The 26,696-nt window shown below is 42.1% G+C and overlaps 1 protein-coding gene across 5 annotated transcripts in view; it reads left to right on the forward strand.

Annotated features, from left to right (window-relative positions):
• pard3bb (par-3 family cell polarity regulator beta b) overlaps positions 1-26,412 on the forward strand; it is a 330,914-nt gene extending 304,502 nt beyond the window's left edge. For all 5 annotated transcript variants that reach the window (XM_017691685.2, XM_017691687.2, XM_017691688.2 and 2 more), the window contains 2 exons: positions 16,402-16,478; positions 24,847-26,412. In XM_017691685.2, the coding sequence (XP_017547174.1) occupies positions 16,402-16,478; positions 24,847-25,183 (414 nt within the window). In that variant the 3' untranslated portion in view covers positions 25,184-26,412. The remainder of the gene's footprint in view (positions 1-16,401; positions 16,479-24,846) is intronic.
• Positions 26,413-26,696: the final 284 nt, after the last annotated feature.

Consider the following 26,696-nt stretch of genomic DNA (forward strand, 5'->3'; position numbering starts at 1 on the left):
CTGTTTGAATTCTGAATCTGCTGACTGGTGCAGGGCAGTGAAAGGAGCAGCTTTTCACTAGTTCTCAGTTTTATAACCATGAAGGGTATTTGGAAGAAAAAAAAATATAGACTTTGTTGTGGGCCTTTTAATCTAAGATCACACATGCTATGTGCAGACAAATAATGTATTCAGGAATAATCATATCATCCAAGAAACCAGAGATCAGTTTAAGACCGTTATGTAAAAAAGCATCAACAGTTGCTGGATCTGGAGTATATGGCTGGAAAAAAAACACAAGGAGTTATAAAGGTGCATTAACCCACTGGAAAAAGTACATGCCAATAAATGTACATCTTCCTTCTAAATCTCACCTCACAGGTGAACACATTGTGTCTGAGGTTTTGGTCTGCAAGTATATCTCAGGACACAACTTGCTGTCATCTGTAGCTAAAGGCCAGTGTGCACTACACAGATATTTTAGCTCCAGTTTTTTAAAGTTTCCGATCATTTTTGGGATCTACAACAAACATAAGAGGCTATTGGACCATGGAAAAAGCTGAAGTTTAAAGTTTGCTGGGAAATGATTAAAAATAGATTTTTGTTCTGTTTTCTTCACAAATTAGTGCAGAAACGACAGCTACAGCAAGTTTAGTGCTTAATCAACACTTCTCACGTTTATTTCTGCGGGACAATCAGAAGCTGTGAATTAAAGGTTGTTATACGAGGAAATCTACAGCTTAACCATGTCAGAACCAGCCTGCAGTATGTCCACAAAGCGGATACAGCCCCCTGGGCAGCTGGGGCAGAGGTGGCAATGTGGGTAGCTGTGGTCAGCCACATTCCTCTGGACACCCTGTGCTAATTGGACTGCTGAGCTACCCTGTATGCATGAGTTGGGTCACTAATCAGGACCATCCACAGCAGCTCTATACAACTGACCACTGACACAGACCCTTTGATCCCAAAACAGCTATAATAGAGAACTCACCACCACCCACTGTAGCCTTGTGTCAGTCCCATCACCTCTCACAGCTGTTAGCATCATGTGTGCAGTTGTTCATGTGCTGGAGCTGGGCTGTACCATCTGGAAGGGCTGATGGGGGTCAGTGTAGAGGAGATAGATTATACTACTCAATTAGAGTTCTGGGGACAAGAAAGGGAAAGCATTGTTGAGTTTTCTGTGTGCAGTTAATTAGCATTTGGAGCAGACTGAATGAAGAGTCTAAGAGTGGTTAGAGGAAATGAGGGGTGCAGGTTGCCTGAAGTAGAACTTCAAAAGACTGGGATGCCACCCAGAACTCAGGAATTCAGAGAAGAGTGGGGATTCAGGAAGGGTTCACCATCCTTCTCCTCTGTTGTATCCTTCCGTCAGCCTGCACCTGGCTTCCACCACAAAACCCCTAAGTCAGGCTCCACTTACAACAGCAGCAATAGAACTTTTTTGGTATTTCATGTTAGCTGTCCCTACTGGTGCTATTATTAACTGAAAAAATTTAGTACTTGTCATTTTTTGCAAGTAAGCAAAGTTTTAAAAAGGCAAAACACTTAAACTGAACTAAAGTGAATAATAACAACCCATGCATAGCCTTTCACACTGTAAAAAGTGGCTCATCAAAAATACTTTAAAAAAATTACTTCATGTCAAAACAAGTAAAAAGTGCTGCTGCTCTGGCTGTGTTAACCTCTGAAGGGGCAGCCATTAATGTGGTAGAACCACATTTGAATAGAAATATTCAAAATGCCGGAAAGACTAATTAAATCAGTGTCTAAACACAAACCTTTTAACATTCCCTCCCCACAGGCCATAAATTAACACATGAAATGCATGATATGCAGATTTACTTTTTAATTTTACTGTTTATGGGTGACATGTTAGCTAACTTGCTAACTGCAATGTTAGCTCCTCAGCTAACTGCAGCTGCTCAAAATTCACCGCACTGTCACCAATCACACCAGTTATATACACCTTTTTTGGCTACAGATCAGCAGTCAGGGGACAACACAGTACAAAGTAACACATTACAGTAATCAGGACTATTTTTCCTGTAATAAAGTTGTGTAAAGACTTTGATAGTGAATGTGAACAATTTTCATTCAGAAACAGCTCTGTAATCTCTAAGATTTTATTTTGAGGCAGCTGTTTTTAAGCTGTTTCTTGTGGCTAGTTTGTAGGTTCTGTAGCCTTTGTCTTGTTGAAAGGTTTTGTGACATGCCATTAAAATTATATTTACTGTTGTGGACTATTTATTTGGGTTTTCCCTTGTTCAGCTGGTACAGATGTGTAGGGGTGTTATAGAACAAATAAATTATGAAAAATAAAGATTTATCTTAAGATGAATAATCATGCTACACTTAGAGTAATAGCTACATATGTGTGTGTGTGTGTGTGTGTGTGTGTGTGTGCAGGTGTCGTTTATGTTGTAAAAAAATTTAATGAAGAATTTTTTTTACTGTGTTCTTCATAGATAGAGCCCATCATAGAGCAATTATTATTTGTATGGTGGATCATTCTTAGCAATGCAGTAACACAGATGTGGTGGTGATGTGTTTTGTGCTGATACGAATGTGTGTGTGCTGATACGAGTGTGGGGGTGTGTGTGTATAAAAAAAACACTTTTATGGTTAACTAATGGAAGGTTTTGTTAGACTTGCCAATGTTCTAGGGCAGTCTCAGACATGCTTGCAAGGTGATGCCAGCTGAAAATGTCTAGTATTTCTGTATCTTAAATCTGAGATGTGTCTAGATCTGTTCACTGAAAATTTAGCTCGATTTGCTCCCTTTCCAAACTTGACAAGTTCTGGATGCCACAGCTTTTCCACAGCCCTTTCTAGCCTTCATCAAGTCTTACTCAGCTTTTCTTACTGTATAAGCTACAAACTTATAGCCCTTTTAACCCATATGGTCAGGTGTACATTCACTGAAGACTGCATTATATGATTACATTCAGGTGATCACTGGCTTGCCTTGGCATGCACTGTTTAGACCTTTAATACCCACCACTGTTCAGAGTCATCTGACTTAAAGCAGTTAAGAGTCTGCTTTACTCCATTTTTGAGTATTGCATTCTCTCTCTCTCTCTCTCTCTCGCTCTCGCTCTCGCTCTCGCTCTCGCTCTGTGTGTGTGTGTTCAGGAATAAATGGGGTCTCTGTAATGGACAGTAATGCACTTTAATGTCACGCTGTTGATTACAGCGCAGCTGAATGTCACAGCGGAGCTTTGCTTACTGCCAGAGCTGTGCAAATTCACACCTAAAGAGAACACCAGGTAATTATCCTCAAAGACCCTGCCACTTCCTTCTGATATAACATTATGAAAATGGACCTTTAGCTTTTTAATACTTCAGGTTCAGTTTTATATGTCACAGTTCCACCAGTACTGCTGGTTTAAAATGAACAAACATTTGTTTATCACAACCTTTTTATTCAAATGATATTGTTCTCAATTTTACCCAGACAAACTCACTTGGTTATGGTTTTTTTGTTTTTACCATTCTTGTCATCTTTAAGCAGAAGCTGTTTGTTTTTTTTTCGCTCGTTTGTTTATTTGCCTGGTTTTTTTTTTTTTTTTTTTTTTTTTTTTTTTAAAGCAGAATGCAGGCTGTGATGTGTGCAGTGCTGAGTGCAAGTGATAGATGGATGATTTGCAGACAGACAGGGGTCGGCAGTGCTCTGGAGCTGTGGGGATTGGCTCTGTGAGGGAGGCTGAGTTTAAACCAAGCATTCTCTGACTGGCAATCATCTCCATGAGGGAGAGAAAGGAGCCTCACTTCCATCCCATTACACCTTCATCTCAACCTGCCTGCCCCACCAGCTGCTACCCACTCGGACACAAACACGTGGCTACATACACACACACACAGACACACATCTACAGGCTGAGAGATAGAAAATCATTCACACACATACATGTGCCATAACTTCCATAGAAACAGTGCTTCTATCGAAAGAAACTGCCCTCAGACAAATGCACAGACACGTACTGGAGGTCAGACACCACAGGATGTAAATACAGTAGATGCTGACCACCTTAAATCCACCTTAAAAATGTAATGTGTCTGCTCAAGTGTGCAAACGAAATAGTCCTTCCACTTTCTGCTATAGATGCCTGCATTCACTAATGCTCATGCTTTATTGTACGTTGCCTGAAAAAAGTACTTTGCACCACCACCACCGCACACACACATACTCACTCAGGTAAGACGATATCAAAGAGCCTGAGATTTATTTCACCAAGCCCATCAGCTTTAACCTAACTGTACTTTAGACTCTTTTTCTCTGTAAATTTGCAGGCTGTCCTTGAAAGAACTCAAGGTGGGTACCTGATAAGGAGAGAGGGAGAACTGGAGGAAGAAAAAAGAGGGGGTTCAGGGACTAGAGATAATTTCCTTAAGCCATTGCCACCCAGATAGACCCCCCACTTCCCAAACTTCCCATCTTAAAAGTTCCCTCCAGGGATTAGGAGAACAAAGGAAGGTGAATTCCCTGGGAAAGAGACGGAAGCCAGCCCCAAACTTTTGGAGAATGTCAGCGCCCCATAATAAGAATCAAGCTTTTATTTATGGATTCATAATTTATATACTTTAAGGAGACTTATCCTAAGAACATAAGCACATATGAAACAGCGAAACGGGAGGGGGCCATTTAGCCCATCCCAATCACGGGGCCTCTATTGGCCACACACTATGAGATAACATTTAAAATCTCAACCTTGCAGTTGCTGCCATTTGAAAAGAAAAAGATGGATAAATACACTAGATGCTGGAAGCCATTAAAGGCATAATGTGTGCAGGCACCTCAGTCATTAAAAGCAGCATGCTTTTGGGTATTGACCTTTAATGTTGTTAATTGCCTGAGTATTGAGAACTGGAGTGTGACATTTGTGTTTTTTCCTATTTATGCAACCTTATCCTGAAAGGATTTGACATTTCAAATTAAGCATTAAGTCAGAATGCGGATTTCAGCTTCAAGATCTGTGCTACCGTGGCAATGTAAACAAACAAGCCTCTCTCTCTCTCTGTCTCTCTCCGTCTCCCTCCCTGCAACCCGCCCACCCCCCGTTCCAATTCATATTGAACTATATTCAGATATCAGATTTGGGGTAATTAAAATTCTAAGAATTTTCTTCTCAGTGCCCAGTGAGGCTGAGAGAGGAAAAATTCTGCCGACTGACAGCAGCAGAAAGCTCTCTTAGGTTTTACATAACGCACCCGGCTGCTAAAATTAAAAGTGGAAGAAGTAAAGTGGAGAGAAAAACTGTTCTAATTACATGAGGGAGCTTCTGTGCTTTAATGTTTCTGCACTTCACACAGAGGCGTCCCAGACACACATGCTTTCCTACAGCTGCACACACACTCAGACATATACACAGAAGCCCTACAGACAGTCCAGTCACCTACAGACTAGAATAGCAGACTTGAAACCCATATTACCCTGAATTTAGCTTAGATACTTTCTCTCAGACATGTTCAGGACCAAACACACAGTTAGCCCTGCAGTAACCTTCACCATAGAAATGTGTGTACATTTATGCCTGTACACTTGGGCCAAGGCACCTACTTAAGTTATTATTATAATTAAGTGCTGTAAAGTGGAAGATTACCCCTGATGACAATAAGGACAGTGTTTCTGCAGAATGCCCTGTCTTCTGTTTGGATCTTCAGGCTTCTTAATGGTTCTTCTTGCTCTATGACCTTCATGTATTCCAAGCATAATTTTATTTTACATTAAACTTCTTATAATATGTCCAGAATTTAAAAAAAAAATGGAATTGCCTTACTTTGGTTACCTGGGTCAGCCACTAATCAGTCTCATGAAAGGATGGAGGTTTTCAGTTGTGTGTAAGTTTTCTGTCGTGGCATGGTGTGACAGAGCAAGTGCTTTGGCTGCTTCCATTTTGCCCCTGCAGTCTTCATGCACCAGTTAAAATCAATGCAATCTCATTAGAGAGAATTATGAAAAATTAAAGTTATCAGACGGATCTTTTTGTTGCCGGGTAGGAGTCTGCTGGCCGTCACAGTGGATGCCAGCAGGGTCCGCATTTGGAGGCTGCTGGGGAGACTTTGTTAAGAGCTCTCACTAATTAGGATTGGAAATTGATGGCTTTTCACAAGCCACGGCAATTACTGCAGTAAAGGAGAGCAGTGCATGGAAGTGGACTTGAATGAATGAGTTTGTTTTTAGCCCACAGCTTTATCGAGTGCAGATGCCTGCTGACATTCAGGGCGACTTTGAGCGTTACTCATGGAGATGGCATGTGGAAAGAAAGGGAGAGCTAGCAAAGACAAGAGGCCAACAGGAAAAATTAACATTCCTCTGTTGGAGACAGAAGAAGAATAGACACTCCATGAGTAGAGTGTGACCCCATTTAGAATCCGAGTCGTGCCCTTGAATTGGTATTGTGTTATTAAACTTTGAAGGGGTTGCATGTGTTTAGCAGAATCCACCTCTGTGTTCTTAATCAGAAATCTCAAGTTGTTTCATTCCTGCTGACTGTCACAGGCAGTGGAAAGCACAGTGGATGATCCTGTGTGCCCACTCTTGGATTGAGATTTTAGGCCAGTAAAATCACATAATAATAAACTGTGTGACAGTAATACAAAGACCATGTTCGGGCAGAACGTTTCCTCTTTGCTCTTCTAACAGTGACAGAGATCAACAATTTGGACTACTTGCATACAGTGCCTGTCAGAGCTTCAGGAACCTATACTGTCCAACATGGGCTATGAGAGCAGCAGCTTCCTACCTCCTGTTATCTGAGTGGACACTTACTAGTGAAAACCTTCTAGTGAAAATTCATCTTGGGTGGTCCTGCTGCAGGTTGTCAATGTAATATCCTTAACCACTGTTGAAGTTTTTGGCCCCTTTGCTTACAAAGTCACTATGGGTTAGCTCATTGACTGCAAATGACCAGTTTCCATTTGCATAAAGTATCTCAAGTTATATGATTAAGGGATTTAAAGCTTTAAATTCAAATGTAACTGTCAAAAACTAAAGATCTGAAACTTAAATTAAGAGTCTGAAATCAATTTGCAATTATGAATTTCTTTTTTCACCTTCCACATAAACATTTCCCTGAAGGCAAAAGGAAAACTTAAGGGCAAAATTTTCTTAAGATGTTTTATGATGAATAGACCTACAAAAAAGTCTCAGACCTACTGTAGGCTTATTCTGTCTAAATCAGCAAGCTGTCTAGTCAGATATAGCTAGTTGTAGTTAAGGTTTGATTCAGGATTTCAGTTTCTGTATCTGTATTGGAAAAGAAGTGGTAATGTACCACCTATAATGAGCAACCTCACTGCTGGCCTTTAGTTACATTTAAGAAATCATTGAGGGAGGATTCGGCAATTATTTATTATCCCACACCCTTAAATCTTCGATGATATGAAGCTGAAGTCAGAAAGCAAATTTGATGGTTTCTTTGGTTGCTTGCATAGCCATCTTGCCAGTTTTTCTCTTTTCTTATAGCACTCCATTTATACTATACTCATAACACTGTGCCTCTGCAAAACCTCCGCATGGTCGGACCATGTAGCCCTAAAACTTCGCTCTACCCCTCTATTCCAGCAAAAATTATGAAAACCTACCCCTGACCATGAACATACGCAACAAAGTGGTAAGGGCAAGGGGTGAAATGGGATTGAGCCCAAATGTCTCAATAATGTTCCTTTCAATCAATAAATAATGTTATGTGAAAAATGTGATATAAAGATTTCTGTTGTCATCTAGCCTTAATTTCAGCGAGGAATTCATGTCAAAATTGTGTCATCCTGATATCTAGATTTGTCTCCAACTAGAAATGTAAAAATGGTAAAGAGTGAGAGTGTTTAATGATCTCTGCCTGCTGTTATATATAGGCCTGCTTTACCATAGCTTCAGCAGTTCCACTGCCTCGGATGCACTATTTGAATGTCACATATGTCTGTTGCTGTTTGTGACAGGTTATCTGACTGCAGGGAGCAACTAGCAGAATTATCTGAGCATGCACTCACCTAATTTCTGATTTAAGAGCATGCCTGCTTCAGCCAAGTTCCTGCTAGAGACTGCTACAGTATGATCTTTCTCTTATTGTCTGTTGTGAATTAGGCTGTGTTTTATATGCACTCATAGTTACATTGCTGCTGTGTAATCTTCTGACTTCCTCCTCTTAATTAAATGGGAGATGGCTGGTGCATGCCTCAGTATTCACTCCCCACTCTCTGCTCTCCGTGACCTGCTCCTTCTCCCTGTGAAGAATCGATGGCAGTGCGAAAGCTTCTTATAATCTATAACTCATATGACTTGTGCAGTGCCAGCACTTTGGCTAAACTCACTTAGGAAGGGTTGAGGTTTGGGCTGATTGGATGTTGCGTGAGTGTTGGTGTATGCTAGTGCAAATGAGAGAGTGTGTGTTTGAGTGTGAGGGGGGTGGACAATGTGATATGCTATTGTTATCGTGATACACTATGATGTGCTTTTCTGAGTATATCATGGGTGCCATCAGTACTTCTAGAAGAGAGGTTCCCAGCCTTTTTAATTAAGACCAAACTGCAGCTCACCACTGTATTTATTGTCTTTTTTCCCCCCTGGGATTTCAGTCTAAGTTAAATGTTAATCAACGTTCTCAGCTTCTTACTTAGCTCACAGTAGACATCAAGTGACAGCAGCTAATTTGCATATAAAATTGTGTACATAATTTTGGGCACCCCTCAACAAATTGTGTTGATTTTGTAAGTGAAAATAAGTTAACTGGTCCTCCAGAGAGAACACACTTCTGCACATGCACAATTGCTGCTTATTTGCTGAATGTATCATAATGGAGAAAAGATCAAATATAAATGTGGCCTTGGCAAACACTTTGTGTTTTATGTTTTCTTTTTCCAATATGTTAAACTCAGTTCATAAACAGGAATTTTGCACAAAAAATGTGCAGAAAAATAGATTTGGATGTGTTCCCAACACATGTAATTTGACCAAAGCATGGAAGAGGCCTTGCACAGGTGTGACATGGGCCAGTATGTATTTATAACTACATAAAATTCCATAAAATACATTTAGTATTTTCAGTTCTCAGACATATATGTCTGCGCTGACATTTTTTAAAGCAAGATTTTGAGGGGGATACATCTGTGCTGCTGGAGCCTATCTCAGCAGTCATTGGGCGGAAGGCAGGATACACCCTGGACAGGTCACCAGTCCATCGCAGGGCTGACATACACAATCTCACACGCACTCACACCTAGGGGCAATGTAGCATGTCCAGTTGGCCTGACTGCATGTCTTTGGACTGTGGGAGGAAACCGGAGAACCCGGAGGAAACCCACACAGACACGGGGAGAACATGCAAACTCCACACAGAGAGGACCCTGATCGTCCGGCCGGGGAATTGAACCCTCCTTGCTGTGAGGCGACAGCGCTACCCAGGACGCCACCGTGCCGCCTTTTTTTTTTTTTTTTTGAGAACACTTTCTTTTTAAATGTTTTGAATTACACATTGTAACATTGGACTAAGAAATAGAAAAGGTTTTTCATAGTCTTTTTCAAACGTGGCACTACTGTTTTGCTCGTATATTCCGCTGTTGCCAACTGTTGGCAAAACTCCAAAAACATGCGTTTTATTTTAAAAATGACTTTTCCGATGTGTTCTAACATATTGCCCTTTTTTTAATGTGAGTGTGTGTTTGTCTGTGCCTGCCTGATTGTGCGTGCACATATGTTTTCATTCTAACATGTCATCTGAATGACTTGGTTTTCAGAGGACAACACAAGAAGTAGGTTTTGCCAGCAGAAACGTTGAGCCACTTAGACGCTTTCCTCTGCGTCTTCAATCCAGTGAGCCCCTCTGCTCATCTTCCAGAGTCTGCAGCCCAGGGCCACAGCCAAAGGCTTACACTCATCTTGTGTACTCGAGGGTGTGTGTGTGTCTGTGTTTGTGCATGACCAATCTCATCCTGGCTCTCTTCTCAGCCTGTTACTGTCTCTACGTCTCAGCTACAGTCACAAAATGAGGCGTCCCATCCTCAAACAGTGCATCTCTTCATCTGTCTGCGTCTATCTCACTTCATCTCTCTTCCACTATCTCTCTATCTCCCTCCCTTATCCCTTCCCACCCGCCCAGAGGGAGGAAGTGATGTGTGTTTCTGTGCGTGTTGAATTTATATGACCAGCTCAGAGGAATAAATGATTGCCCTTCAGTTGGAATTGACATGGCTGGTAATTTATGTCCTCTGGAGAAAGTGATCAGATGTCTGTGTGTAAGAATAATGACCAGCATGCTGCTCAAACAAGCCGCCCTGCCGCTGCGGGTGATGAAACGCTTGAGTCAGCTGAAAAAAGAGCAGGAACTCAAGGGTTTTTAATTTTTCACTGCAGCTTGTCCTTTCTGAGGGAAAGAAAACCACATTTTAACAAATTGGAAGGGAGCTGCGTGTTATTAGCTGTGTTTGTCTGGGCTGCATTTTTTTTTTTTTCTTTCTGCAGTTCTTTATGTATTCCCACTGCTGACGGCATTTTATGTGTGCTGTCCATGCTGGGAGTAATAGAAGCTATTTATCAGAGCTGTTATTAATAATTCTCTAGTCCTTCACATGCCAGAGCTGTGCGGCTCTGTTTAAAAATGACCTGCCATGAAATCCCATCATATGCTGTACCGTCTCTCCCCAGATCACCCAGCATGAACATTTTATTTAATTTAAAAAACTGTATACTATTCAGTTCAAACAACATGCCAGTGCATTTAAGTGCCTTTCTGTTGAAACGTGAGTTGTGCTAGCACATCTGTCACATTCAGGTAAAATAATTCTCCTTTGTTTTTCAGGCTAATCTCCATCAGCCCCCTCTGATGCAAACAGTTGATTACCACACTTATTTCCCTGTACTAAGGAAAATACAGGAACGCCATTTACTCTTAACACTTAGAAGCTTCATCAGGCATCATTTTTTTTTGAGATTATGTTGAAACATTCCTTTAAAACTTTTAAATCACACCTACATTGACCAGTCATCCAAATACCACTGTGAGCTACATTGGCTCTGTGAGGATCATGGGTGTGTTGGTGTACGTAATGGCAGTGGTATAAGTGTTGAGCTCCTTGAAGGGAGGACGCTGTGTGACTGGCTGCGTCAGTCTCTTCTGCTTGAATTCTCCCGTCGTCTCTGCACTTCTCTGCTCGGCATGCCGTGAAATGGCTTTCTGTAGGCCATTAGCTCTGGAGGCGTAGAGCCACTGAGACCTCCTCCCACACTGAGGTATCCCTGTAGTCTACACCACGTAGAGCAGGCTGCCTCATAGCACCTATACTACAGCTGCTGCTGCATGACTACCTGTCAGTCAAACTGTACCCTCTAAAATGCTGCTCACTGTTACCCGACAGTTTTCTAGTTAAACTCAACCAGTTGTTGCTCTTGAGCTCAACCTATCTACAGACTTTATGCCTGCAGTCTCTGTGCTGGATGTAGGTCTGATTCCTGAAGAAAATCATGCCTGCTGGAGAGCCATTAATGTTACTGCCTGTGATTGAAGTGGAAGTAGTTTTTGTGCTTGTTTGGTAGCTTTATAAATCTAAGCCTACTTGCTAGCCTACCATTTTCCCAGCATATGTGGACCACCAGTATACTTATCTTAGACACTGCTACCTCGAGCGTAGTGTTTGTGGTGACCACACAAACTTCTAAGGCATTATCAGACACATGCATGCTGTGTTGGCTGATTATATTACTAATTGTACACTGCTAGAGCTGTCCTGCCTATCTGAAAAGTTACACTACTGCCATAGTGTGCGAGAGGTAGGTAGGCTGTTAAACTGCATTTTCTCCAACTGAGCTCAAAGCTTAAAATGAGGGTGCAATACATGTTATTGTCTAAGGTTTCATAAAATCTACTACTGTTCTGCTGCCTAATTGGACTGCTCTGTCTGATACTTTTCTATCCAAGTTTACCCCTTATCATCTTAAGAACTTTTAAGTCTAGACTCACCTTCTCATTCCACTGTCTGCATAACTTCTGTATTAGTTGTTGAATATTTCATAAAAGTTGCTAATAATTCATAGTAGTCACTATATAGTAAACTGTAAGTTTAATACTGAGTAATTAGACAATGTTTAAGGGGTTAAATGTTCACAGAGCCAAAAAACAACAGATAATGAATGTCTCAGATGTTCATCTTGGGTCCTAGTCCACCTGCCTGTATTTTTTACCTATTACCTATACATCTATCCCATAATGCAGGCAGACAGGGAGTAATAATGTTTGACCATGTTGTTACTGGAGGGCAAACATGTATTTCGCTTAATATATGTAAATGTTCGTGTATTTGTATTTAGTTGCAGCTGAGATCATTTCTGATGTTTTTCTAGGCATCAGTGAGTGAGAAAACGGTGGAGAGAGATTAGTTTCAGTGCAGGCAAAGGTTTCCCCATGACTAAACTCATTTAGAGGTTATTAACATTTAACAAGTGCCATTTCCGGCCCTGAGTGTCGGCCCTGCTTGGGCAAACACTCGATAATGTCGCGGGTGAGTGTTTAGCTGCTTATATGAGGACATTTGTTTGGAGGTACCACCTGTCAGGACAGCTCACTGGCCAGGCAGGAAGCTGTGTACCTGCTAGGCAGCCAGGCTGCCTGTGACCCAACTCCTCCCTGAGCACTTTTGTTCACGTTTGCTTCATTCGCATTGCACAGTAGAGGCGCGTATTTAATCTGAACGCTTGCATATGCATGAGTCCCAAAGCCTCTTCTATAGGGACAGGTGGGTAATACATGCCCTCCACTGAGAGACCTTACACACACATACACACACATACACACACGCTGCTCTCCCCCCTTTCACACAGACACTATAGACAGGTAAACACATATGCACTCTCTAGGTACACACACACACATCTATGCACTTCCACAGTAGCACGGATTAACTCAGAAATGCACATATCTCCACACACTGTCAGGCCCAAGAGAGGTTTCTGCAGATACCTGTGAAAATGAAGCATTTTTAACCTGCTTTTGCAGATGCTATCAGCTGTGTTTGGGCAAAGGATTTATTTCATCTCAGTTAAGAGCGCCTCTTCTAGCCCTCCTCTCTCTCTGTTGTACTCTGTTTAACACTTCACCTCGAGATGCATCTCACCTGAATCTCAATATCTCTCACACACAGAGTGGTGCCTGAACGTGTGAGATAAACTCCAATCTCTTTGAGTGAGGCACATCAAAATCAAGCATTTAAAATGAGGAATATCGTAATTAGCTGTTCTCATCTCATCCCTTGCCTCAGGCACTATCACCAGTGAGGGTCACAGCTTTTTCCCCCATGTGTCAGCTTGAGCGTGGTTCAGGAGACTTGTAAGTATGGTCTGAAATAGCTCTGCTTAAGTTTCTGTACCCCTGGCCGACCTTGTAAGATATTTCATATTTTTAGAGAATACTAATGATTATACAAAACACATTTCTTTTATTTAGTGATAGAGCTTAATCCTTGTGTGGTGTTCATGTTTTTGTTACTCCATGGTCTGGTGGACCCACTGCATTATTGTTTTGTTTTTTTTGTTTGTTTTTTTAATAAAATACAGCCATAACAATTTGTCATATGTTGTCAATCAATATCATAAGTGTAGGTTCTACTTTAGTAGCCGTAGCCAGTCAGCAGCCTGTCCATGTTGTCCACCCTCACACATTCAAACACATATGCAAACACACACACACACTAACAGCAGCCCATGTAGGAATAGAACAGAGTGAAGGGACACCTCCACACTTTAATTCCCTGCAACGTCAATGGAACTAGACTTTTATTTTGTGTAATTTTTCTGTTGGTCCATTCTTCATGTAATTAACAGACAAAGCAAGGGGCAACAGGCATTTTCAAATTATGTCAAAAACATAAAAAAGAAATAAATTGAGATACAAGGTTTTCTTCTGACAGCAGTGATATGTTCTTGGGTTGAAGTATTAATCAATTGCATCTTTTTTTCTTTTGGTAAACATTTAAAACGTGTTCCACAGACCAGAACACCACGAATGGGATAAATAATTTTTCACCACAGAAATTTGCATGTGTTATAATAATCATAGTAATATCTGAATTAACACAGATATTTACATACACTCATCAGAAGTTTGGTTGTCAGTACCCTTGTTCTTAAAAGTATGTGTTGAACCCTTGAGCATTATTGATAGCTTGCTGCATTTTGTGGTAGTTGATAGAATGAGTGCTTCTCAGTTGGTAAAGCTGCTCATTCTTCTTAGCAAAAGGCCTCCAGGTCCTGTAAATGTTTGTCTGTGTTGCATGCACTGCACATTCTCCTATTTGACAGTTAATTTGCTTTTCCTGTATTTTAGTTCATAGCAAATTCAGTGCACTGTTCTGTACACTACATGCACAAGGTTTCCTTAAGAAATAGGAGCCACACAGACTATTTATTCACATACACTGATTACGGTCAAAACAAGGCACAGCTGCAAATTCTTAATCTTCACCATGATCTCAGTGTGCCTGAGTGTGTAATAATAGGCCTGACTTACAAGATTCAGTTAATTTTATAAATGATATACATGCTTATTGCTATGATGATAAATCTGTACATCTGATCACTATTACTAAATAAAATAATGTCTATGGTAATATCAGTCACATCTAAATATGGTGAATATCTTTCAGATACAGCCAGGGGTATGTAAATTTATGAACAAAACTATATCGCTTTGACAATGAATGCAAGCACGGTTTAGCTAACTAAAGCCAACCTGAGAAAGCTGGGCTGATGGTATGGGAGGCACTATGAGGACAAAGAGAACAGTGTGGTGTGATGGTGAATAAGCCATGGTCAGAATGAATGGGGGCTTCATCAGAACCATTAATTTGCAATCTCCTCAGGAATGGCTTTTGACATCTGTCATTTTATTAATATGTTAATGCCCATAGAAAAGAGCTGTATGTAATCTGCTGGTATGTCATATCATTACAGACATAGGGTCTCTAAATGGCTCAAGTTTTGTTACCTAACATTTATCCCTATGGGAAAAGTAGTGCATTGGCAAAGAGTTGTAATGGCAGACAGCTGGGGGTGACGGTTTCTTTCTAGTCCTTAAGAGTTCTGCCACCCCAGGGCTTGCCTTACACTCTCTCTGTCTGGGCGTTTTCCCTCACTAGCCTAAGGACTATTTTAGCAAGAGAAAAGAGCTATGAGCCTCACACTGACTCCATGCGAGTTCATAACAGTTCATTCTCAAACGCTTCAGAAAAAGTGTACAAAGAGGAATGGCAATACAGGACACTTATTCCTTCTCTCTTTTCATCAGTTACGCTTTCTGTCATCTACCTGGGCTTTCTTTGCCCCCTCTCTCAACCCGTCCACCATTCCCAGGTAATGTCTGCCTGTCCCTTCATCTTATTATTGTGAAGACATGCCCCGCAGACATTTCTGTGTTCAGAGACGATGAGAAGAAATGTGCTTAATATGCAGGCAGTGGGGCAGTCATTATGAGCGCGATGGAGAGAGGTGGCAGCTCAGTGAGCGTATATTTAAAACCAGCTCATTGAGACGGATGACACAATTTCTCCACTTATTGCCCTCGAAAAAGCAGCCAGTTTTTCCATAATGGCCCTAACCTTCATCCGTCAGTCACTGCTAAATCTGCTGGAATAATTTCCTCATGGATTACAGCCCACTATTTATAATTTATTAAGTTGCCTATATATGTCTGGGTGAGGTTTTTGCAGCCCCAAACTTCCATCGTCCTTGTCCTTTTCCCATGGACAGAAGAAAAAGGCACATGAAGCAAGGATGAGAAGTCACTTCAAACCATGAAATATCTGGCTTTGAATTTGTAATAAAGGCTCTGAAAAATATGATTGGGACGTGTGGTAAACAAATCCCATTGAAAGCTTAAATATTTGAAGGGGCTTCTCTCAAATCTGCACACTGAATGGCCGAGGATAAGCCTCTCTCTTAAGAGATTGCCTGTCTTGTTAATGTAATGTGCAGAGTTAATCTGGCTCTTCCCATGGCTTGGGATGGGGGTTAGTCCAGGAGGGGATGCTGGACTACTAGGCTCCTTCCTGTTTTCAGTAACATAATCTGGGATCTAGCCTTCTACCCCCTCCTCATGGCTCCCAATGCTAAATCCCCAATAAGCAGCCTTTGTGAGCTGCTCTCTTGCAGCCTTTCAGGCCTTGATTACATGGCCCAGCAGGTATTTCGGAGAAAGAAGGTAAATTTCATCAGTGCTGTTAATGGAGAAAGGGAAAGAAGCAGGACCAAAGCTGAGCTTAAATAGAACCCAAAATGACTTGCACTATTCATATCACATAATCAGCTCTGTGGTAAGCCATCAGTATTTGACAGGATACAGGATGGGTGTATGTGTATGCTGAGCACGCTACAGTAAATCCATTTGTATTTAGTGTGTGTTGGTTGCCCTCCTCTGACTATGCTGTGCTCTTCAACAGATGCCTGTGAGGAGTCCTGACCCCAGACTGGCACCTCGCTACGAAGACGTGGAGCGGCAGTACGCCTCCCTGCCCAGGTAAACCCACTCACTAGTCTCAAACCTGGACATGGCTTACAAAAAACGCTTAAAAATCATGACAAGCACTTTAAGCTAACCATGCTCAGTGCAGAACCATTTGGATGGGATGGTTTAATGACAGGTATTTACTCATTACTTTTACATTTATGTCACTTTTGGGAAATTCCATCTGAGCAATGACAACAGCTGCTACATACATGGTGACCCACTGCATCACCTCCTGTCATCACTGTACTTTTTTCTTAGCTGCTTCCTAGTCATATGTACAAGCACACTGGAAAAAGTAGTCGTAACCTTACACATGATTACGTACCAGTGCAGAGCAGTAAGGTTCAACCTTGGGAATTGTTAGGTCCAGTAGTGGAAAAGAGGCTGTTCATGCATCTAGAGAGAGAGATGGATTGAGAAAGGATGTGCAAGCAGTCAGAGAATGAAGAGAAAGTGAGAAAAAGAGAAGGAATGTAGGGAAGTAGAGAGTGAAAGACTGGAGGTAGGCCCGCAACCTGTTCAGAAGGGGGTAGAGAGTAAGAATACAAGGTACGTAATAGGGAAAGAGGAGAGAAAGAGATGCAGAGAATGAATGTGAGAGTGAGGAAAAGAGAGAGAACGTGAGGGAAAAAGAAAGAAAGCGGGGAGCCATCAGCCTCTTTCTCTCTCACGCAGTGCTGAGTAATCCTCTTTAAAGCTTATAATTAAATCTGGAGTGTCTGCCTTCTGAGGCCTCTCTCCGCCTGGGAATTCACCTGATCCTCTCCACAGAGACAGCACAGCAGAGACAGCACTGCAACCTGATACCCAACACAGCTCTGGACCCGCGTAGGGTTACAGCAGCACCGATTCCTCTCCTCTTTCTAGTTCTCTCTCTCTCTCTCTCTCTCTCTCTCTCTCTCTCTCTCTCTCTCTCTCTCTCTCTCTCTCTCTCTCTCTCTCTTTCTGTCTGTCTGTTTCTCTCTCTCTCTCTTCCTCTCTGTCCTCACTTCCTTCATCTTTCTCTGTCTCTCTCCCCCTCTCTCTCTCCCTGTCTCTTTCTCCCCCTCCATTTCTCTATGAGTGTCACTCTTTCTTCATCTGTCTTTCTCTGTTTCCTCAGTTCTCTCTCTCTATCTTGCTCTCGCTCTTCACCCTCTTTCTCTCTCCTTTCTCTCTCCTCCTTCTCTCTCCTTTCTCTCCCTTTCTCTGTTTCTCTCTGTCTCTTACTCTCTCTTTCCTTTTTCTGTCTCTTTCTGTCTGTCTTTTTCTATTTGTCTCTCACTTTCTCTCTCTCTTTCTCTCTGTCTCTGTTTCTCTCTCTTCCCCTCTCTGTCCTCACTTCCTCCATCTTTCTCTATCTCTCTCCCTCTCCCTCTCTCTCTGTCTCTCTCCCTCTCCCCGTCTTTCTCCCCCTCTTATTTCTGAGTGTTTTGTTTCACTCTTTCTTCATCTGTCTTCCTCTCTGTTTCCTTAGTTTTCTCTCTCGCTCTCTCCATTTTGCTCTCGCTATCCACCCTCTTTCTCTCTCGTCTTTCTCTCTGTCTTTCTGTTTCTCTGTCGCTTACTATTTCTTTTTTCTGTCTTTCTCTTTCCCTCAATCCCTCTCTTTCTCTGTCTTTTTCTATTTGTCTCTCTCACTTTCTCTTTTTCTTACTCTCTCACTCTCTCTCTCACTTGTTCTGTCTTGTGCCCTCATTCTCTCTCTCTCTCTCTCTCACTCCTTCTAGCATAGCACTTTGGCTCTGATACTGTCCGCTGGATGGCTTTCGCAGATGGAGCTGCAGTGATGAGTGTGATTCACAGTGAAGTGATAACCTAACATGAAAATATATACCATTTAACCAAACTTAAAAATAAGCCAGGAAGCACTTCTTGCAGAACTTTGAGAAAGTGTCAGCTTAGCGTTTATATAACATAGCTGAAATAGAACATGACTGCACAGCTTATACAGTATTCATCACTTGCCCTAAAGCATTAATACAATGAGACCCCACAGCTTTAGTCTTTTAGAATAAAACAAAAGTGTTTTCAGTACTAAAGTTTGCATAAAGCCCCCCAGGGACCACCTTTAAAATCATCCACCCAAAAAATTACCTCACCACTCTAACTCCATTTTATTGGTTTGTGTTTTTATGCTGATATAAATACAGTGAACTTCAATCACGCTGGCCTTCACTATGCATGGCCCCAACTGTTATTCTAACCTCAGCTCTGGAGCCCATATTAGTGTACGACTTCACTCTGCCCAGAGCTGAGGTCACTGGCCTCACAGGTGGAAGAAGGTCGGCCTGTTAGACTGAGCCTGCAGCTCCTCCATATGTGCCCAATTATAACCATTACCAAAATAATACTCACGGTCATTATCCAGTCTGCTCAGAATAGGGTCAGCCAATCAGAAAAGCTGCTCACCCCCTATCTGCAGATTATTGGATTAGCTGACCGAGTCAGAGTTCCGTTTGATTCTGGCAGAGCTTTCATTGGATAGTTAGAGTGATAATTGGCTGATTAATGTGCAGATGGTAGGTTCTCTGGCTGAACTTTGGGTGAAGAGGCATATTGATTTAACTACTCACAGTTCTGTAGAGCATAAACCAGTCACCCACTCATGCCTACCATTTTCTTGCGTATACAGTACTGCACAAAGTCATAGAAACACTTTTTAAATGTAATTTTCAGTAAAAGTGTTATTAAAAACAATTTTTCAGCATGAAGGAAAACAACAGAACACAAGCCTCAACATTTAATTATTATGCTTTTCCAATACTTAGTACGTTCACCCTTTGCCTTCATTAAAGCCTTCATTTTTTTCAGGAGACTTCCAGATTTTGAAGAAATCTTCAGGAATAGTTTTCCAAATCTCCAAAGTTCAGTCTTGGAAGTTGGTTGTATTTTCTGCTTTTCAAAATCCAAGTATTCCCAAAAACATTCAGTGATGTTGAGGTCTGGGATCTGGGGTTGTCAGTCCATTGCTCCGATTTTGCAAACAGTTTGGTTTGTTTGTCTGTTTTTCTTTTGTTTTTGTTTTACTTTCCTCTCCCTTGTGCAAGATATCTTATATCTGATCTCCTCATAAATATCTCCTGAAAGATGAATTTGTCCTTATGGCTATTTTGAGTGGGAATGAAATAAATATAAATAATTAAAGGGTGGTCTCTGACTTTTGCGCCATACTGCACACACACATATGCATCATTTTCTATATCAGATCTTACTGTAGATAAGCAGCCTTTCTCAGAACACTTCAGTCTATTCACAATGGCCACATTGTCATTAGGACCTGGTCAAGGCTGTATGTGTGTTTGTTAACCTGGGGGGTCCTGTGCAGAGGATCTTTTGGCCTGTTCAGTTTAAACGAGTTTAAAATCTTCTGCTCTGGGATCTTAACACAGCTTAAGAGACTTGTTGGAGCTTTTTCCTGACATTTGTTCGTACAGCATTCACACGTCAGTCAGGCGAACAGGGGAGCCGTCAGATACAGAGCTGAAAACACCAGAAAAAGAACCTGTGACAAGAAAGGGAAAAAAAAATGTTACATTTGACGAGAGCTCTGAAAATAATGCCATATTTTCACTGCTCTGCCTGTTCGATGTTGCCCTGGCAACCAGCACCCACCATCTGTGCTGGCTAGACCTCCTCACCCTCTCCTTTTATTCTTCCTTCTTTTCTTCCTCTCCTTCCTCTTTCTTGCCTCATGCATATGCCTCTGTTACTCCTTTGTCCTCTGTAGCGCATAAGTAGCCCTCCAGAATCTGAGGTACAAAGTCTGAACTTCCGGTGTGAAGGGTTCATAGGTGTGCATATTGACAGTGGCTAGGTTAAAGGAGTTAACCTACTCTCAATTTTCCTTTAGCAGCATGAGTGCCACCTTTCTGCAGGTGAGACAGAAGGGAGGGGAGAAGAGGGGGTCCCCACATGTCCATTTAGCTGTGAAATACAAGGCAGTGGTCCAAGCCGTCTCCTCACCAATTGCACCGATAACCACACAAGTGTGACTTTATTAGACCAAAGCTCAATTAGCACAGCTCAGGACAGTCATCAGGCATCAAGCAGCGCCCCATTACCACGCCTGGCAGGTAGCAGACAGAGAATGTTAGGTTAATGGTCTAATCAAGCACAGGTTAATTTATTGATGGTTTCATTGGCTGCTGCAGTTGACAACAATCAGTCCTGATTTCAAGCTCCGAATGTGCTGGGCGGATGGCCGGTCATTTGGCATTTCCGATAGCGTTCTAAAGCCACACTTCAAAGGCGGAGGCAGCGTTCTTAACAGGTGCCGACCTTCAGCATTCTTCCGCCAGCTCTCGGAGGGAATTCTCCCTGCGCTGGCAGGAATTCAGATTAAAAAAATCCACAGAGCTATTTCTGTCTGTGCAGCAGTGCCAAGGCCGAGACCACTTAACCACATAACCCATCCCTTTAACCATGCATTACCTGCCACCACACTCCTCACACACATACACTTCACACTCAAGGCTGACAATTGTGTGAGAATGTACTCATTTTCAGTTGCTCATTTTCAATGCTTTTTTTCACAGCTGTATGAAACACACAGCCCCATTCTACTTGTTATATATATGCTTCATTATATTAATATTGAATTTTCATTGTAATATTATACAATTAAACTAGGAAAAAATAATGACTCTCTTACAGTACTGTTCATTTCAGACACTGGGATAGCATGTCTGATGGATAGTCAGCTAATATATTATGATCGACAGCTAAAGCTTGTAATGGTAGCCAAATGTTTTTTCTGGTTTCTTTTCTTTCAATGAAAGCCTGGAATTCTAAATAATCCTGCCAGATTCTGGCCTCCTTTGAGCCTCTCTGTGGGAACCCTGCTGGTGTCATGTGACTGCAAGGGGTCAGCAGTGTGTGTGTGAGGGGTAAGGTGCACAGTTCCCGAGGGCAGCTGTGTAAACATTGCCCAGCCTGCGTAGGATCCAGGGTGTCACTCCGGGAGCCAGGTGCACTATGGGGATCTGCAAGGGCCTCACTGCAGGGACTCACTGCAGTCCCCCCAGTCAACTCCCAGCAGCTCTTCCACATCTTTGCAAGCATTGCAGGCTGACAATCAGGTTTAAAGTGCTTTAGAAGATAACTGTCACCCGCACGCTGCTCGTACAGACTAAAACCGTCAAAAACAGCATGACTGTTCAACATCTCAACAGTGTGATGCTGATATTAGAAGATGAGCGGTTGAGAAGGACATCTTCGGCTTTTGTGCTGTTCCCTCACTAGCAGGATGATAACGCCATTTATCTTTCATTACTTTTCACTCTAGCTTTATTGCTCTTTTGTTTTGGTCTCTCTGTCATTTCAGTGTGATCGAGTTGGTAATGAAATCTCATTTTAAAAGTGAAACTTTGTTACCTGGAGTTTTATAAGTGCTTAACTGAGTTAGCAAGGAGCCTCTTTGTGACTGATATGATGAGTTTGTTGAGGTGATGACTTTATGTATTATAACTGCATTTGGCTTCACAAGTGTCTTCACAGTTTTAAAGTAATGGTAAAAGTGCCATTTCTCCTGCCTTACCCTGCTATGCCTAGTCGCTTCATGACAGATTTTTAATATATGCCTCATAATGGTGCTTATCTTAACATGCATTTAGTTGAAGCAGGAAAATATAATTTGGGGTAATAACTTCACCTGAGAATTTGGCAAAATATATATAACTGGAAGAGTTAGGGTTCAGTGCCAAAGTCTCGTGGCATCTTTTTTTTTTTTTTTTAAACAGATGCATTATTTATGGTTGAAGAGTATTACCTGAACTAGCCTGGGATGCACAGTGTTGTGTGTCTGATGGTGGACAGTGATTTATTTTCTCTTACATGTTAAAAGAATTCATCAGACAGCTGACACTCCATAAATCTTTCTCCAAATGAGTAGGGAAACTGTTTGGAATGTCCTCCAAATTTCAGAGGCAGGTGTAAGTCTTAAATGAAGAAAGGTATTTTATCTTGTTTCAGGCTGCAAAATCCTACCTAATGTCTACCGTAAAACACTTAAACTGATTTAGAGCTTTTGATGAGTGTCTTACTGACAGAATAGCCCAATTACACTGCTATGTGATATTTAAACAAGAACATAATGGTTCATATTATGTTCTTACATGGTATTACTTAATTCTCCATCACAGATGCCCATACTGGATGGCTATTCCCTCTGTGAGGCAAATCTCTCCTGATCTCTCACTGATCTGGAGAAGCACAGGAGGGTCCATTCCTCTCTGCAGGGAGTAATAGAGTATAACTGGAATGCAGGAACGATTACCAGACACGTTCCTTTGCTCTGTCAGGTGTTCCAGGGTGTCTTAAAAGAGATCAGCGATTCTCAATTACTGCAATTTTTACTTGATACTGCAGCTTTTTCTTCGTTCCTCTACCTAGAAGTCAAATATGATGACACTATGACACTGCAGTTAAGTGGTCAAATTGTTCAGCTCATACCAGAGATTAGAAGAGCTGGACCAGATTTGGATTTGATATGAGGGCCAGATGTGAGCACCTTCAGGATGCTTTGTACTTCTTTGATCTTCAAAGCTCTTGAGTTTCAACAAGGCACAGGCCAGAAATGGGATTTATGAATGCTTATACATGTAATTGTTTTGGATTAGTCTCAGGGAAAAGACCAGCCAGGTGAGGGGAGTAGAGAGGTTCATTGTGAATGTGCTGGGGCTTTTTGGGGTGTCCTTGAATGTGCTGTCAGGACCAGGTGCAGGCAGCCACCACATGTGGCAAAGCTGATAATCTTCAGCAGTAATGATGTTTTTGGCCTTCGCACTCCCCTCCGTTTCCTCTATACACACACACACATGCAGCAGAGCTTATCTGAGCCTGGGGAAGCTGTGACATCACAGAGGCCAGGACCAATAATGTGGGGGAGTCTGTGTGTGTGCACGCACACAGACGCCCGGCTGTCGCACTGGATGGGTGGTCAGCGGCGCTGGGGAGAGATTAAGAGCATGCTGATGATTTCTGGAATGCCGGGTTTCTTGCCCTGCAGAACTACTGCCTTGACGTGCTGCAGGAAGCTCCACCAAAGAAGCCACAGGCTGGAGCAAAATTGCATTGGAAGAGGGTCTCACTACTGACATCTAATGCTTTCCACACTCAGCAGGGATATCAACACACATACACACACACGTGTACGCTGGTGATATAGAGAATGTGCCAGCTAATTGATACCTCCAGCAGAAGTCAAATGGAAAGCTTGTTCACAGACATGTGTGAGACACATAAAGAAATGAATGACCATGGACTGGAAAGTATAACAGAATGATCCTAGCTCTTTAAGACACGTCACATGCCTGGACTGATATTATTGATCCTGGACTTTGGCTATGGAGAGGATGACTGAAAGTGTTCCATAACAAGGAGAATCTTAACATCAATGTCCTGGGTATATCAACCAGTTACACATGGCTTACTGAAAATAAAACACACTTTTTAATTTTCTTTTTAGAAATCATAGAAATATTATTTTTGAATAATGAAATATTTTTAAACATTCTCTTTGTGCTACTGAACAATTTGGTCTGTCAGCACAACTGCTACAGAAGCTATGGACTTTATTCCCTCTTACACACATCACATATTTTGTCACTGTCATAGTGCTTAATACCCAAACTTGACCACCAGCCTCCATTGTATTATATAAATATCATGTAATAACCACAGATTGCTCAGCTCACTGTGCTGCATTGTGTGACATGGAAATACATGACTCAGGCTATAAAAGGTGATGGGTGCTGGCTTACCCTGTGCTGTCTCGTCTTACTGGGGAGATTACACCCTCATCAGCTATAGCGAGGAACCAGAGATGGCCAGAAATGTGCCTCGTTATCACTGTCTCCAGGGAACCTGACCACATGCCACTCCTTCCTCCCCAGTGGTGTGTGTATGCATGTAAGTGTGGTAAAATGGGCATGTCTTTAGCTGATCATGCTGCGCTCAGCTCGAACTGCTGTGCAACACAGGATGAAGATACCTAACCATGTTTGGACTGGAGTGAGTCTCTCTCACATGGTGCTTTTTCTCTCCTTCTCTCTCCATCTCACTGTATTTCAGGGCAAGTTGTCACTGCTAGGATTAGGGGTCATTATTGTATTCCCATATCTCCTCTCCCTCAGGCTTCATATCCCTGCAGTATTTGGGCTCTCCTCCTGCTCAGCCATTGCAGTGTCTAGCATAGCTCAACCCCTCCTTTTTAAGCCTCTATTAACTCCCCTATTGGCACAGGAGTGGGTGCTAGTGGCACTCAGGCTCTCAACCTAAACTAAGTGACTCGCTCATATGCTGAAAGGAAGAAAGTGACCCACTTTTCAGGTAAAGTGTCTTGCTTTGCCAAACTACATTGCCACTTCACAGCTATAACTTTGTGTCTTTCCTGCAGAAGAGGTCCAGTGGAACCTGAAGAGTACCCGGGACAGCCGTGGACTGGACACAGGGATCCTGCCCACTACCCTGCCCCACAGCCAGCCTACCATTCCAACTACCCTCGCCCGCTGGACCCTCGACAGGGTGACCCAGGTTTCTACCACCCCCCTCCTCCACAGAGAGGGCCTCTGCGGCAAGACGTACCCCCCTCTCCCCCTGTACCCCTCCGCGCTCCCCGTTATGACACCATCAACCGCGGAGGCTTCCGGAACACCAGCCCAGAACGCTTCGCCTACGCAGAAGGACGACCTTCTGACCCCAGACAGAAAAATGCCATGACTGCAGCTGTTTAGGCACAACACCACATGTCTTTGTGCAAAGTGTTGTTCATTCACCACTGCAACTTGTCAGTCGCCTTTTCATGGACAGTTTATGTACTTGACGTCTGTTTTTGCTGGGTCTTGTCCTCGGTAACTTGCAGTGCTGCCCAAGGCCACATCTCAAAGTACTGACATCACATTCCTAACTGCTCAGCCAAGAGAATGTCAATAGAGCTGCAGGACTGACCTCTTCTGACCCCTGCTGTCCCTGAATGAGGGCCAAAAGCTTCTGCAAAACTTGACCACAACAGAGGAGCGCATGTGTGTATGCACTTACATGTGTCAAAAACAAACCAAGTTGAACTGTAGATTAATGACGGTCTCTCTCCCATGGTGCCGTGTGAGCATGCCTGAGGGAGTTGGACGCTTGTCCAGATGACAGACAGGATTTAAACCCCTTCCAGCAAGACTTCCGATGTATTTGGCGCATGCTAAAGAACGCAGCATGGACTCTACACAGCAGTCACAAAGAGTTCTGGAACGCACACAGTGTAGACATGTTATTATAGCCGTGTTAAAGCACACCATATACAGTACTCTCCTTCAGTGCCGTCTTGAGTATGGAAAGAACCACTATAGTTTGTGCGTCTTGCAGCCTTTACACTTTAAATCACCGCATGTTTCCATTAAACAACCACTCTGCACACATTAATCTGTAACAGTTAGGTATTCCTACTCATGTTCTTTCATATATAACCGTTAGCAGAGAGGACATCTATGAATTTTAAAATTTTCAAGTGAAGGTACGTCACGCTATATAAACAGACCTTTTTGGGTTTTTTTGGTTTCCTTGAAGTTGACGATGAAAGGAGAAAGGAGGATTCACAAAACATAAGCCACTGTAGAGGCATGAGTTGTTTCTCCACATGCCTCCTTCAGCTGACACTGGCTTTTCTGCCAACTGCTCTTGCTGACCCAACCCTCATTATTATATCTGTTTTCTACCATATTTGTAGTTGGTGCACACTTTGAATGTACAAATTGACACTCTCTGCATTCAGAGACCAGATAATAGACAAATCAGATTCTGCTTCTTCCATAGTAAACGTGTATCATGTTAATCTCCATAACTAGGTATTAAAAGATGTCTGTAATGAAAAATGTTGCTGGTCTCATAGCATCAAACATTTATACTAAACATCACCTTTTTTTATTAACCACTTTTATAACATCTACTTATTAAATATGCATTGGAAAACATGTGAATTTGTCTTCCTTGCTGTGTTTTGCAGGTTAAAGTTTTGGACATGTGGTCTTTTTGGCTTATACTAAATACCAGAGGTGGGAGTAATAGACAAATGTGCTCTCCAGTGTGAAGCACTAACATTTTCAAAGCAATTTCATCTTTCAAAACCTTCGAAAAAAATTACACCTTTGTGATAATAGATAGGGCCAAATTAACATCCCCATAATTATCAATTATGAAGGTGCGATATGAATCTGTGATTATGGACCAATTTTTAAATTTCTGATGAAACTTGGCTGA

The sequence above is a fragment of the Pygocentrus nattereri genome, chromosome 6 (genome assembly GCF_015220715.1).
Source record: "Pygocentrus nattereri isolate fPygNat1 chromosome 6, fPygNat1.pri, whole genome shotgun sequence".
In the NCBI taxonomy this organism is placed as follows: Eukaryota; Metazoa; Chordata; class Actinopteri; order Characiformes; family Serrasalmidae; genus Pygocentrus; species Pygocentrus nattereri.